Raw genomic sequence first — 13738 nt, 5'->3', positions numbered from 1 at the left:
GTATTAATTTATCGATTTTGATTAGATCAAAATAATATTTCACGACGTTAGGCATCGTGGTCGGGAACCTAATGGGTCGCACACAAAAGAGAATTGGAAGACTGCAAATTGTTAATTGATTAATTTAACAATCGTTGGATAAATTAATTAATTGATTTTCTTATTTATAATTCCGAATTAATTAATTAGATTAATTAATCCACGGACCGGGTTTGATTAATTGGATTAATTAAATATTGGACCGGACCGAGCCGGGTCCATTTGGGTTTATATATATATGCAGCTAGGGTTTGAGGTCCATTAAGTCATTCATTATTCTTGCTAGCACAAGAAAGAAACCCTAGCAGTTGCTGTTTTCTCTCTGTGGTGGATTTCATTGGAGGCTGCACAATTGGACAGCTGTGGGAGGCAGATTCAAGCTGCTGGAAAGGAATAACGCGAAAGAGTTTGCAAATCACACAAAAGGTATATTTCTCATCACAGTTTTTATCTAAATACAAAGCTGAATCCTGAATGGGAATTGAAATCTGTTAAATTCCGCTGTGCATGTTTAAATCAATTCCCAACAAAAACAACAAAAAAATCAATTGAAGAATGATTAAGCAAGGTAGCAAGTTTTATATTGACCCCTTCTGTAGTTTGTCTTCAACAGCTGTAACACCTAGTAGAATTAAGTTACTTTCAATCTTATCAGCAACCGCATCAACCATTGCATCTCGATCCGCATTTAGAGAAGTCTGGGCCTTCAGAAACTCCTTCTCCCATGACCTAAACTCTTCTTCATTAAGTTCACGATACGCAACAACTAAAGTTCGTAAACCTGCTTCAGCATATTGTTTAATGTGATCCCTTATTGTAGCTTCAAAATCTCGTTCATTTCTTGAGAGCCGTTCAAACATCACACTGGATGGACTAGAAGAGACATAATCAAAGAAATAGGAAAATGAAAGATTTATACCACATTTGCACAGTAAACAAGCCAAGAGTACAGTGTTTAGGGGAAACCTGTTTGTACCCTTGCATAGGAGCAGCAACTGGTTTTCTACGTTCTTTACAATTATAGACATTCTTTTCGGAGCACTGCTGAACTCTAAGACATAAAGAAGCTTATATGATGTCAAAGACAAATACAAATAATTGATACTTTATTTTTGATGTTTGAGATCAGTCAGTAGAATGGAGAATGGAATAACAAGCAGATTTCATTTAGAAGCAAAATTGGAGACTCTGCAGGAATAAAATTTTAATTCGGAGTATGTTAAGTATTCTTTAGCGCAAGGCCACTGACAATCGTATACTTTTTCAGAGCATAGATAATTCGGATTATCTTATTGGAACCATCCCAGTAAGGACTACTCCTTAGTAACTATATTAATTTGTGGGAATTCTTTTGTCAACTAAGTATCTGTTTGTACTTTCCACATACTTTCTATTTGTTAAGGGTTGAGCTAATCGCCCATGGATAGTTATATCGACAGATTCATGTAAATTTGTATTTTTATATTTTCTTGAGTTTAAGTACATTGATGCGAGTGATATAACATTTCCATTTTATAGTGGAATCGTCCTAAAATTATACAAAATGCACTCTAGCTCTTCATCACTCACTCAATGCAAACAATCTGCATAAATCCCTGTTAAAGGTACTTCAAATAGCCAGCTATAATGCTTAAATCCATTAGCATCAAGATTGAACAACAGATCAGACACAATTCTTTCATATTAAAAACTATTACATTTTATAAGAAAAAGATTTAGATATATATTTTCAAGTTGGTGTTGCATATGATGTTCAAAAATCTTGTTATCTTTTAATTTAGATAGCTGTATCTTTTTTATTATTGTAGTAAAAAACGCATTATTTTGATCATTAGCTTTCTTCTATCAACAGTTGGTTTACCACAAAGTCCGACATATAAGATCACATGTTCCAAAACGTTTAGAATGGCCCTCTACATTGGTGTTACGTGAAAAATCCCATGTTCCACATCAGTTGCTCATGGGATACAGTGATGTAAACAACCTTATGTTGCATAATAGTTGGGTACGAATTATTTGAGTGGGTAGTCTATCGCATGATTTAGTTTAAGATCTTTGAAATCCATTAATAGTAACTCCGCACTTTAGTTCTAACATCATAATTTTAGAATTACTGAAATAAAATGAACATAAATATTTTGAAAGGATCACACCTGTCAATCTTTCTGCCACTCTGATGATCAAATTCATTTAAAGAGATGTTATTTTGGGTTGTTTCAAAAAACTCAAAGCCAAGTTCTCTTGCAGCTATGACAAAGGCAGCTTCATCTGGTGATTCAGCTTCATAGAAAATTTCACCAGATTCATGATTGTCATCCGAAATGGCCGTATGGTAGAGTGCTAGCAATCTGAAAAACTTCTGCATCACATCTGCATAAGGTTCATTAACCCAATGTCCATTCATAATGCGTTCGTCCTTAAAGTTGAAACCTCTGATTGATTTTCCCGAGTCCGAGTGGCTATCACTATACTCTTGTACATTAAAGGAAGTGTTTCCAGAGTCAAGTACTACCTCCCCTTTTTTCTTTGCTAGTGTCCTCTCTACTTCTGTCATGCCACGACCAAAAGCTATGCCAGCTATCGTACATTTAACAAACTCCACGAAATTGCATGTCAGAGTCCCTGTTTTATCATAAAGGATTGTATCAACTTGACCAAGTTCCTCATTCAAATTGGAAGTCCTTGCATGTGCTGGCTTTTCTATATCCTCATAATGCATATCCTGGTCTTGATTAATAAAAATACTCTGTAAAACCTTTACAATTTCGATAGATACATACAGTGATATTGGAATCAAATATCCATACTGTAAGTATTATGCCCTAGGTCCAATCGACTTTGGACATAAATACTTTCATATATAATTAATGCAATTAAATGGCAGATCTATTATTTAATTAATAGACAATTAAATAATAGAGTCCGTAGATTCAAATATTTGTAATTTATTAATCACAAGGAGTTGTGATTGTGAGATACAAATTACATCTGATTGAATCTTAAATCATCCGTGGTCGTAAGTAATAACGAGATACGGATATCGTTATTACGGATAGACCATCACGTGTGGCATTTCTTACTTGTGAAGTAAGTAGCTGATCTCACAAGTTAAAGTGTGGTGACACTTAAATGAACACGTGGATGTTTGTTATAGAACAAAACATTGGAGACCCGTCGAGAGATTCCACATGGATAACTATCTGAGTGTCGGTGGTTAATCTTTAACGTTCGGTAGTGAAATTGGTCCTTTGACTTGAGGTCGTCATGGTACCTTATATGAGGACGGTCATACTTTGGCGGTGTTGGATGTTGCTCTGAAAAGGGCCGCTAATACGACATCGTTCGAGTACGTCAAGAATCGTATGAAGGTTGTGATTGATCAATAAAGGATTCGTCACTCTTAGATAGTAGGAGATTATGATCTGCGTTTCATTCAATTAAGTCAATGATGAAATCCTTGGCCAAGGTGTACTCATAAGTCGAAAAGGAGTTTTCGATTTATATTGACTTAATAGTGGAGTGAAAAATATGATCGATGATCGAGATTGACACAATTCCATATCTCGTAATTGATCGGATCATATTGAAGAAGGGATTATAGTTTCACGGTAAACGAACGAATTTGGTTTTGTCATACCACGTGACATTTTCCGTCACATGTATTGCCCTGACACATTGCTAGATGTCAATCAGGGACGGCGAATGTGAATTGACGATAAATTAAAAGGGGTGTTTTAATTTATCAATTTTGATTAGATCAAAATAATATTTCACGTCGTTAGGCATCGTGGTCGGGAACCTAATGGGTCACACACAAAAGAGAATTGGAAGATTGCAAATTGCCAATTGATTAATTTAACAATCGTTGGATAAATTAATTAATTGGATTTGTTATTTATATTTTCGAATTAATTAATTGGATTAATTAATTCACGGACCGGTTTTAATTAATTGGATTAATTAATTATTGGGCCGGACCGGGCCGAGCCTATTTGGGTTTATATAAATACATAACTAGGGTTTGAGGTCCATTAAGGTTTTCATTATTCTTGCTAGCACAAGAGAAAACCCTAGAGGCTGCAATCATTTTCTCTGTGTGGATCACCGTTGGAGGCTGGACAATTGGACAGCTGTGGTGGCGAATCAAAGTTGTGGAACGAAAAGAAAAGCAAAATGATTGCAGATCTGAAAAAGGTACAATCTTATCACAATTCCTAACCAAACACAATGAGATCTATTGGATGGGAATCGAAATAATTTAATTTTCCGCTGTGTATGTATAAGTAGATTCCCAACACATACAACATAAGCCCAGTCAAGAAATGAAAAAGCAGCCAGTGCCACTCTTTTCGGGTCATAAAACACAGTAGTTTTGTCTGGTCGAAGATACCACCTCTTTAACCTTCCAGCAACAATATCATTTTTAGTTTGAATTCCAAAAAAGAAAGATCCGATAAAAGATATCAAAATTAATGTACTGAAAAGAATATATATTATTTTATCCATTTTTCTCTCGATCTGGCTCCTCTTGGAAGGAAGATCTATAGCATTCTGCATAACTTTTGCATCATGACCAGTAAAAACAACCACACCGTAGACATAGTCAGTATTTCACAGATTAGAATCTCTCAGAACGATCTGTTGCTCTAACAGAGGATGCTACTGACCGTCATAGAACAGAGTTCCAACGAATGTATACAAATCTTCATTTGGGTCCTCACATTTGACAACTACCTTAAATTACTGAAAAGAATTGTCATCATGCAGAGAAGTTGTAACCTCCAAAGCATGCTTCACCTTCATATTAGTCTCTCTATCTAGATTCTTAGTTTCAACATAACAAATCCCATCCTTATAGCTTGATGAAAGAAGAAGTAGATCCGCAGAAAAATATTCATTCTTATATACATTCACGAGATCCCCAACTTGTAATTTTTTCCATCTGGTTTCTTGAAAATTATGATTCCTAACATAAACTTCGACCTTCCTACTATTGGCCTCAATATCCTAAAAAGAATTTAATTAATCAAGATACATAAAGAAATTTAAAGCTACGTTATATTAAAAAAAGAAAAAGAAATCTTTACTCTAACAAACAACAGTACGCACAAAGGAAGGTTATGGTGCTGAGCTTTAGAGAACAAAACTCAACAAAGCTGATATGCTGCTAAATTTGTTCTAATCAATAAGTTCACAGACTAATAAAAACGTGTATTATTTTTACCGTCGTTAATATTGTCTTTGTACTAGGCACTAAAGAAGTAAATATGTGGACCATGTTGATGTGATCCAAGAGCCGAGCCAGATGAAGGTGAGTGCGGGACGAGATCCGTTGATAATCGAAGGCGGACCAATGACACAATTGAGGACAAAGCAAGTGAAACAAGTGATGAGATTGCTCGTTAAAGAAACCATTGATGGGATGATGTTCGGGACTCAAAATGGGACAAGTTTCGTGTTCGGGTCGAAAATTGAAGTGAAATGGATCAACGCGTTACAAGCGGCCAAAGAAAAGACCGAACTGCAAAACCATGCGGTTGCACCCCTTTAATGGCCTGCGGTCACACAGCCATAGTCAGGGAATTCGCTGGGGATTTCTGGGTCTACCATGCCACCTCATGGAAAACAACCATGCGGCCGCATGGTTATAAAATTTGACGCGTTTTTAATTTTTTCGCGAATTTCCTTATTTTGTTAGAATTTGATATCAATTAGATTTCTTTTCATATTTTGATGATTTTGCACGATTTTAGCTAGGTTTTTTAGCCTTAGTATAAAAATTCTTTCCATTACATTGTGTAGGGACTTTTGGCAATTATTATTGAATTCAAGAGAGGCTTTTGCTTTTTTCGAATTTGTTCTTCTTTGAATAATACTTCAGAACTTATCAAGGATAATTCCTTGTGACATTTAACACCGGATCGTGGATTCTTCAATTTGTAAGCAAGGGGTCCATTGCATCACTGTTATCTTTAGGTTCTTTGTTTCATCGTGTTGGGTTCATTCCAAACTGGTTATCAATTGACGTTCTTGGGTTCTGCATCAATCTAATTGTGGGTTTCATATTTTAAGTTGCTACGGTGTTCGCATCAGTTGGTATCAGAGTTTTGGTTCCAATTTAATCAGGTTTTATCTTTAATTTTCTTGTTAGGTTGTAGTTTTCTTTGATTTCCAATTTCCTTCCTTCTTCAATTCATTCATTCAATCTGTATTTTTCGTTGGTAGTATAATCTCTTGTGTTAGTAAAAAAAAAAAAAAAGGTTATTGTACATTCAGATTAAAAAAAAAAAAAAAAATAAAAAAAAAAAAAAAGGTTATTGTACATTCAGATTAAAAAAAAAAAAAAAAGTTACTATTCATGTCAAATTTTTTTTTTTTTAAATATTTGCTTGATTTGCTACTAACAAGTTCATATTCAAATTCCTAGATTTCAAAGTTCTCTTTCAATTCTTCAATTTTGACAATTGTTCTGTTGAAATTTTATTGAGTTTGTTCAAATTTCATTCCACTTGTTTTCAATCCCTTGCAAATTATTATCTTGACTTACGTTTCGGGTTGAATCCACAAGTTTTAATTCGGTGAGTTCATTATTGTTTTTGGAAGCACTTGATGGAAGCATTGAATGGTAGAAGGCAGAGTGGTGAGCTTATTAGAGAGTAAAAGCCAATTGTGTGATTTTGAGTAAAATTTGATGAGACGAAAATTGAGAGAATGTCTGAACAAGAAGGTTCCAACTCAAGCCGACACGGCTATCACAACAAGGCATCGGAGGATTTGATACATCGGTTTAAACTTGCTTTTGGGGTTGGATCAACAGGATGCTTGAAGGATTAAGCAGAAAGCTTGGATGACGAGGATGGATACATTGGTGGCTAATCTTAGTAGGGAGCCGCGGGCGGAGGTATCTAATGCTAGGAGGTCGGGTAGGTAGGAGCATAGGATGGAACGGTGAGCATTTGATCTGAACAGTGAATGGGATGATGAGGAGTATGGAGAAGTGTGGATGGAACGAATGAGAAATAGAGGTGGTAGGCCTGAATGACGGGTTAGGTATAATCATGGAAATGAGGCGGATGGGAACATGGGCAATATCAAAATGTCCATTCCACAATTTAAGGGGAGGAGTGACCCAGAGGCGTACTTGAAGTGGGAAATGAATGTGGAATTAATTTTTGAGTGCTATAATTATTCGAAGGAGAAGAAGGTGAAGTTAGCGGTGTTAGAGTTCATTGATTACACAATAACCTAGTGGGATCAAGTGGTTAGTACACAGCGACGGTGTAGGGAAAGATCAATTAGTACTTGGGAGGATTTGAAGACGTTGATGAGGAAGTGGTTCGCTCCTAACCACTACTATAGGGAAATTTATCAGAAGTTACAGAGCTTGTATCAAGGGTCGAGGAGCGTAGAGACCTATCACAAGGAAATGGAAATACTCATGATCAGGACAAATGTGGTGGAGGATCGGGAAGCTACCATGGCACGGTTCTTAAACGGTCTAAATCGAAAAATTACTAATATAGTGGAATTGCAGCATTACGTGGGGCTGGAGGACATGTTGCATGTAGTCATGAAGGTGAAAAAATAACTGAAGAGGAATGGGACTGCGAGGCAGCCGGTGAATACTTCATCTTCTAACCTAAATTGGAAGTCGAAGTGGGATGGTAATAATAAGGGGAGTGAAGTAGTAACCAAAGGAAGAAGTGAGTGCCAGAAAGGGAAAGAAGAAAGTGCTAGTAGGACAACACCAAAATCAGAGCCACGACTATCACGAAGCCGAGACATCAAGTGTTTCAAGTGTTTGGGGTCGGGACGCATTGCATCTCAGTGTCCTAACAAACGAACCATGGTGTTGCGGGACAATGGAGAGGCGGTAAGTGAGAGCGAAGGAGAGTATGATGACATGCCGGCATTGGAGGATATTGGTGGTGAAGATGAGACGAAATTTGCCGTTGGGGAGCTATTAGTCTCGAGGCGAGTACTTAACACTCAAATCAAGACAGATGATTCGAAGCAGCAGCGGGAGAACATATTCCATACTCGGTGCCACATCCATAATTAGGTATGTAGCTTGATTATTGATGGTGTGAGTTGCACAAATTTGGCTAGCACAACTTTAGTTGGGAAATTGGGTTTAGTTTTATTGAAATACCCTAGGCCTTATAAATTGCAGTGGTTGAATGAGAGTGGAGAAGTTAGGGTAAATAAATGGGTGTTAATTAATTTCTCAATTGGGAGATATAGTGACAATGTTGTATGTGATGTGGTGCCTATGCAAGCGAGTCATATTCTATTGGGGAGACCCTGGCAATTTGATAGGAAGGTTACACATGATGGGTATAGGAACCTGTATAGCTTTGTCAAGAATGGGAGGTCCATTACTCTTGCGCCATTAACACCGGCTCAGGTGTATGAAGACCAAATAAAACTGAGAAATGAGGAAGAAAGGCGAGCAAGAAAATCTACAAAAAGGAGAGAAGATAGTGAGCCTATGAGTAAGAGAGAAAATAGGGAATTGGCCAAGAAAGGGGAAAAGAGAGATAGGCCACATGAGAGGAGAGAAAAAGAGTCAGTTGAGCGAAGAGAAAAAGAGTCGACTGAACGGAGAGAAAAGCCAAAAGTGAACTTCGTTGCGAGGGGGAGTGAATTAAAAAAGGCTTTGAGTGATAAGAGACAAGTGTTGTTGTTAGTGTACAAGGAGGCTCTCCTTTACCTTGAGGAGTCTAACACCCACCTCCATAGCGTGGTTAAGTCTTTGTTACAGGATTTCGAAGATGTGTTTTCGGAGGAGGTGCCAAGTGGATTGCCACCAGTTCGAGGGATCGAGCACCAAATTGACTTCATACCCGAAGTTGTCATTCCAAACCCACCAGCTTATCGAAGCAATCCCGAAGAGACGAATGAGCTTCAAAGGCAAATGGATGAGTTGATGAGCAAAGGTTACGTGAGAGAGAGAGAGCATGAGCTCGTGTGTTGTGCCTGTTCTATTGGTACCAAAGAAAGATGGAACTTGATGAATGTGCATGGACTGCAGAGCTATAAACAACATTACGGTAAAGTATTGTTATATGAGTGGTTGGTTATGCCGTTTGGTCTCACAAATGCACCGAGCACATTTATGCGTTTAATGAATCATGTTTTACGTGTTTTCATAGGAAAATTTGTTGTAGTTTACTTTGATGACATTTTAATCTATATAACAAAGACCTAGGTGAGCATTTAGAAGATTTAAAGTGTGTGCTTGTTATGTTAAGAAATGAACAATTGTATGCTAATTTTAAAAAAGTGCATATTTTGTATGGATAGAGTTGTTTTCTTAGAATTTGTTGTTAGTGCTAATAGAGTAGAAGTGGATGAGGAAAAGATTAAATCTATTAAAGAATGGCCAACTTCTAAAAGTATAACTCAGGTTAAGAGCTTCCATGGTCTGGCTAGTTTTATAAGCAATTTGTGAGAGACTTTTGGCAATTATTATTGAATTCAATAGAGGCTTTTTTCTTTCTTCCAATTTGTTCTTCTTTGAACAATACTTTAGAACTTATCAAGGATAATTCCTTGTGGTGTTTAACACCGGATTTTGGGTTCTTTAGTTTGTAAGCAAGGGGTCCATTGCATCACCGTTATCTTTAGGTTCTTTGTTTCATCTTGTTGGTTTCATTCCAAACTGGTTATCAATTAGCGTTCTTGGGTTCCGCATCAATCTAGTTGTGGGTTTCATAGTCTAAGTTGCTACGGAGTTCACATCAGTTGGTATAAAAAATCGTTAAGAAAAACATAGGTTTTCACTGGGGGAGATATAAGAACATGTATTTAATACCATTAAAGATAAATTGTGTAAAGCACCTGTTTTGACATTACCTAACTTTGATAAGACGTTCGAGATTGAGTGAAATGCATCAGGGATAGGTATTGGAGCAGTGTTAATGCAGAAAATGAGACTTATTGCTTACTTTAACGAGAAGTTGAGTGGAGCTGCACTGAACTACCCAACGTATGACAAGGACCTGTATTCTCTTGTTCGACCATTGGAGACTTGGCAGCATTACTTGTGGCCTAAGAAATTCGTGATACACACCAATCATGAGTCCTTAAAGCACTTACAGGGTTAAGGTTAGTTGAACAAGCGACATGCGAGGTGGATGGAGTTCATAGAGACGTTCCATACGTCATCAGGTATAAGCAAAGTAATGAAAACATAGTTGCAGATGCATTATTAGTAAGGTATGTGCTTCTTAACTCTTTAAGTGCGAAATTACTTAGTTTTGAGCATATTAAGAGCATGTATGAAAATGATATTGATTTCTCAAACATTTATAATTTATGTGCTAAAATGGGCTGTTGATAAATTTTATAGACATGAATGATATTTGTTTAGGGAAGATAGGTTGTGCAGTCCAAAATTTCAAATTGTTCAATGCGTGAATTATTGGTAAAGGAAGCACACAGTAGGGGTCTAATGGGTCATTTTGGAATTCAAAAGACTTTAGACATGTTAGCAGAATACTTTTATTGGCCTAAAATGCGTAGTGACGTAGAACGGATTTATGAGAAATGCATAACTTTTAAATGGGCTAAATCAAAAGTTTTACCCCATAGCTTGTATACACCTTTATCTGTGCCTAGTGAACCTTGGGTGAATATTTCTATGGATTTCGTGTTGGGGTTACCTAGGACAAAGAAAGGTCATGATTTTATCTTTGTAGTGGTTGATAGGTTTAGTAAAATGGCACACTTCATACCATATCACCAAACCGTGACGCCACTAACATTGCTAATTTATTCTTTAGGAAGATAGTACATTTGCATGATTGGTGTTGGACAGAGATGTTAAATTTTTGAGTCATTTTTGGCGTGTTTTGTGGAATAAGTTGGGAACTAAATTGTTATTTTCTACAACTTGTCACCCACAAATGGACGGTCAAATTGAAGTAGTAAATAGGACCATGACTCAATTGTTTCGAACAGTGATTAATAAGAACTTAAGAAATTGGAAAGATTGCTTGCCATTTATTGAGTTTGCTTATAATCGTGCTATACATTCGACTACTTCTTATTCACCGTTTGAAATTGTGTATGGATTTAATCCACTAACTCCATTGGATTTATTTCATTTGCCTATGAATGAATGAGGTAGCATGGATGGTAAGAGGAAAGCTGAGATGGTGAAGGCACTTCATGAGAAGGTCCGTACGCAAATTGAAGAGAAGAGCAAGCTCATCGCATCAAAGGAAAACAAAGGGTGGAAGCCTGTGACATTTGAACCCGGAGATTGGGTGTGGATGCATTTCAGGAAGGAACGTTTTTTGAAGCAGCAAAAGTCCAAATTGCAACCGCGGGAAAATGGTCATTTCCAAATCACCAAGAAGATCAACAATAATGCCTACAAAGTGGACTTGCCAGGTGAGTATAATGTATCGGCTACATTTAACGTTGCTGATATTTCCCTTTCGATGCAGGTGCAGATTCGAGGACGAATCCTTTTGAAGGGGAGGGGATGATGTGATCTAAGAGCCGAGCCAGACGAAGGCGAGTGCGGGACAAGACCCGTTGATAATCAAAGGCAGACTGATGACGCGATCGAGGGCAAACCAAGTGAAACAAGAGATGGGATTGTTCGTTCAACTAACCAATGATGGGACGATATTCGGGACTCAAAATGGGACAAGTTTCGTGTTCAAATCGAAAGCCGAAGTGAAATGGATCAACGCGTTACAAGCGGTCGAAGAAGAGGCTGAACCGCAAAACCATGCGACCGCACCCTTTAATGGCTTGCGGTCGCACAGCCATAGTCAGGAAATTCGTTGGGGAATTCTGGGTCTACCATGCCACCACATGGAAAACAACCATACGGCCGTATTTTTATAAAATTTGACGCGTTTTAAATTTTTTCACAAATTTCCTTATTTTGTTAGAATTTGATATCAATTAGACTTCTTTTCATATTTTGACGATTTTGCATGATTTTAGCTAGATTTTTTAGCCTTAGTATAAATACTCTTTCCATTACATTGTGTATGAACTTTTGGCAATTATTATTGAATTCAAGAGAAGCTTTTGCTTTATTCCAATTTGTTTTTCTTTAAACAATACTTTAGAACTTATTAAGGATAATTCCTTGTGACATTTAACATCGGATCGTGAGTTCTTCAATTTGTAAGCAAGGGGTCCATTGCATCACCGTTATCTTTAGGTTCTTTTTTTCATCTTGTTAAGTTCATTCCAAACTAGTTATCAATTGGCGTTCTTGGGTTCCGCATTAATCTAGTTGTGGGTTTCATAGTCTAAGTTGCTACGGGGTTCGCATCACATGTAAAAATGGCTAAAAAAGTCCCAAGCTTGAAGTGGTTGTTATCATTTTTTCCATTCCATGCACAAAGAAATAAAGAAGCAAAATTAGAAATTTTATTAGATAGCTCACGTTTCACGAAAACCACTAGTTTCTATGATTCTTTTACCTATTACAAGCTCATATTCTTTGGAGTGTTTTATATTCTTGACAACCATTTCGATTGACATAAAATAAAGCAAAAACATAATAAAATGGTGAAAGGGATTGAAAACTGCTAAAAAATGTACAATGACCTCAACATGCTACAACAAGAAAAAAAATGAACATAACACACTAAGCTAAAGAAGTTGATTGTTACCACAGCCACTGGGGATAAATGGTTAATTGGGAAACCTAATTCCTACCTTTGAACAGAGGCCCATGCTCTCGCAAAATTACAAGTAGTTTGAAAATCTAGCACTATCAACCGAAATATACACTCAAAAAGAACTAAAAAGGTATCAAACATGGCCTAAAGAGTAAAGCACGCGAAAAGGCAGAAAACTGAAAGCCAACTATAGGAAAAGAACCTTAGAAAAATCATACAAATTAAAACATTTTTCCTATGCCTCCAGTCTTCGATTGCTTCTTTGGCCATTGTCGCTCCAATAACCACAAGCAAAGGCATGAGAATACTGGTAGCTATGTACGGTGCTAGGGGACTAAACGAAACAAAAGCTACAACAAGAAAATATATATTTGCCACCCTCCTAAACTGCTCAAATAATGACTTTGGGATAAAATTAAACACGTTGCACTTGGTTGTAGAGATATAATTGCTCCTATACCTAAGTTGAAGCTGCTATGGATTATCAGGGTCATTACAATATATCACCTTTGGAAAACCCTTCTAGCCAATTTCGTTGTGTTCATCTCTAAATTGCATTCGTAAACATGAAAATGAATAAAGACTGCTAAAAAGTATCCCTCTCCTACTTCGACCAGGCATTTTCCCTAATTTACACTAGCTCTATTTCTACCCTTCCCTATACAACAGCTTTACAAATAAAATTAAAATCCCGCCTAATAAATAAAACGATACTCCTAAAAACCAGATAAATCAAACCACATTAATCACTGTAACAGACGACTGCTTTATTAATGAGCTTCAACAGAAATTAGCAGAATGATACGGATGCAGAGAATCACATCAACAAAGGCTTTCATCCTTCATGAAATAGAAGATGAAACAATAATTGGTTTATCCAAAAAAAAAAAAAAAACTCCCAATCTAAAAGTGATAAGCTATCCCAAACCCTCGAAATTAAGTTTCCTTTCAAAAGTTCTTATCTTCTATACCAACTTCAATAGATTTTTTCCTTCGACAATGGGCTCACCCTCACCTACATATATATATATATATATATATAT

The 13738-nt window shown here is 36.8% G+C and overlaps 1 protein-coding gene across 1 annotated transcript in view; it reads right to left on the bottom strand.

Annotated features, from left to right (window-relative positions):
* The window catches only part of LOC111400134 (probable phospholipid-transporting ATPase 8), a 5840-nt gene extending 1244 nt beyond the window's left edge, over positions 1-4596 (bottom strand). The window contains exons 1-5 of the mRNA XM_023027573.1: positions 4342-4596; positions 2193-2794; positions 1620-1714; positions 959-1106; positions 651-912 (exon numbers count right to left, since the gene is read on the bottom strand). Of these exons, the coding sequence (XP_022883341.1) occupies positions 651-912; positions 959-1106; positions 1620-1714; positions 2193-2794; positions 4342-4596 (1362 nt within the window). The remainder of the gene's footprint in view (positions 1-650; positions 913-958; positions 1107-1619; positions 1715-2192; positions 2795-4341) is intronic.
* Between the last annotated feature and the right edge of the window lie 9142 nt (positions 4597-13738).

The sequence above is a fragment of the Olea europaea genome, chromosome 10, assembly GCF_002742605.1.
Source record: "Olea europaea var. sylvestris chromosome 10, O_europaea_v1, whole genome shotgun sequence".
In the NCBI taxonomy this organism is placed as follows: Eukaryota; Viridiplantae; Streptophyta; class Magnoliopsida; order Lamiales; family Oleaceae; genus Olea; species Olea europaea.
The sequence above is the reverse complement of the archived record's forward strand: the minus strand, read 5'-3'. Positions and strand labels throughout refer to the sequence as shown.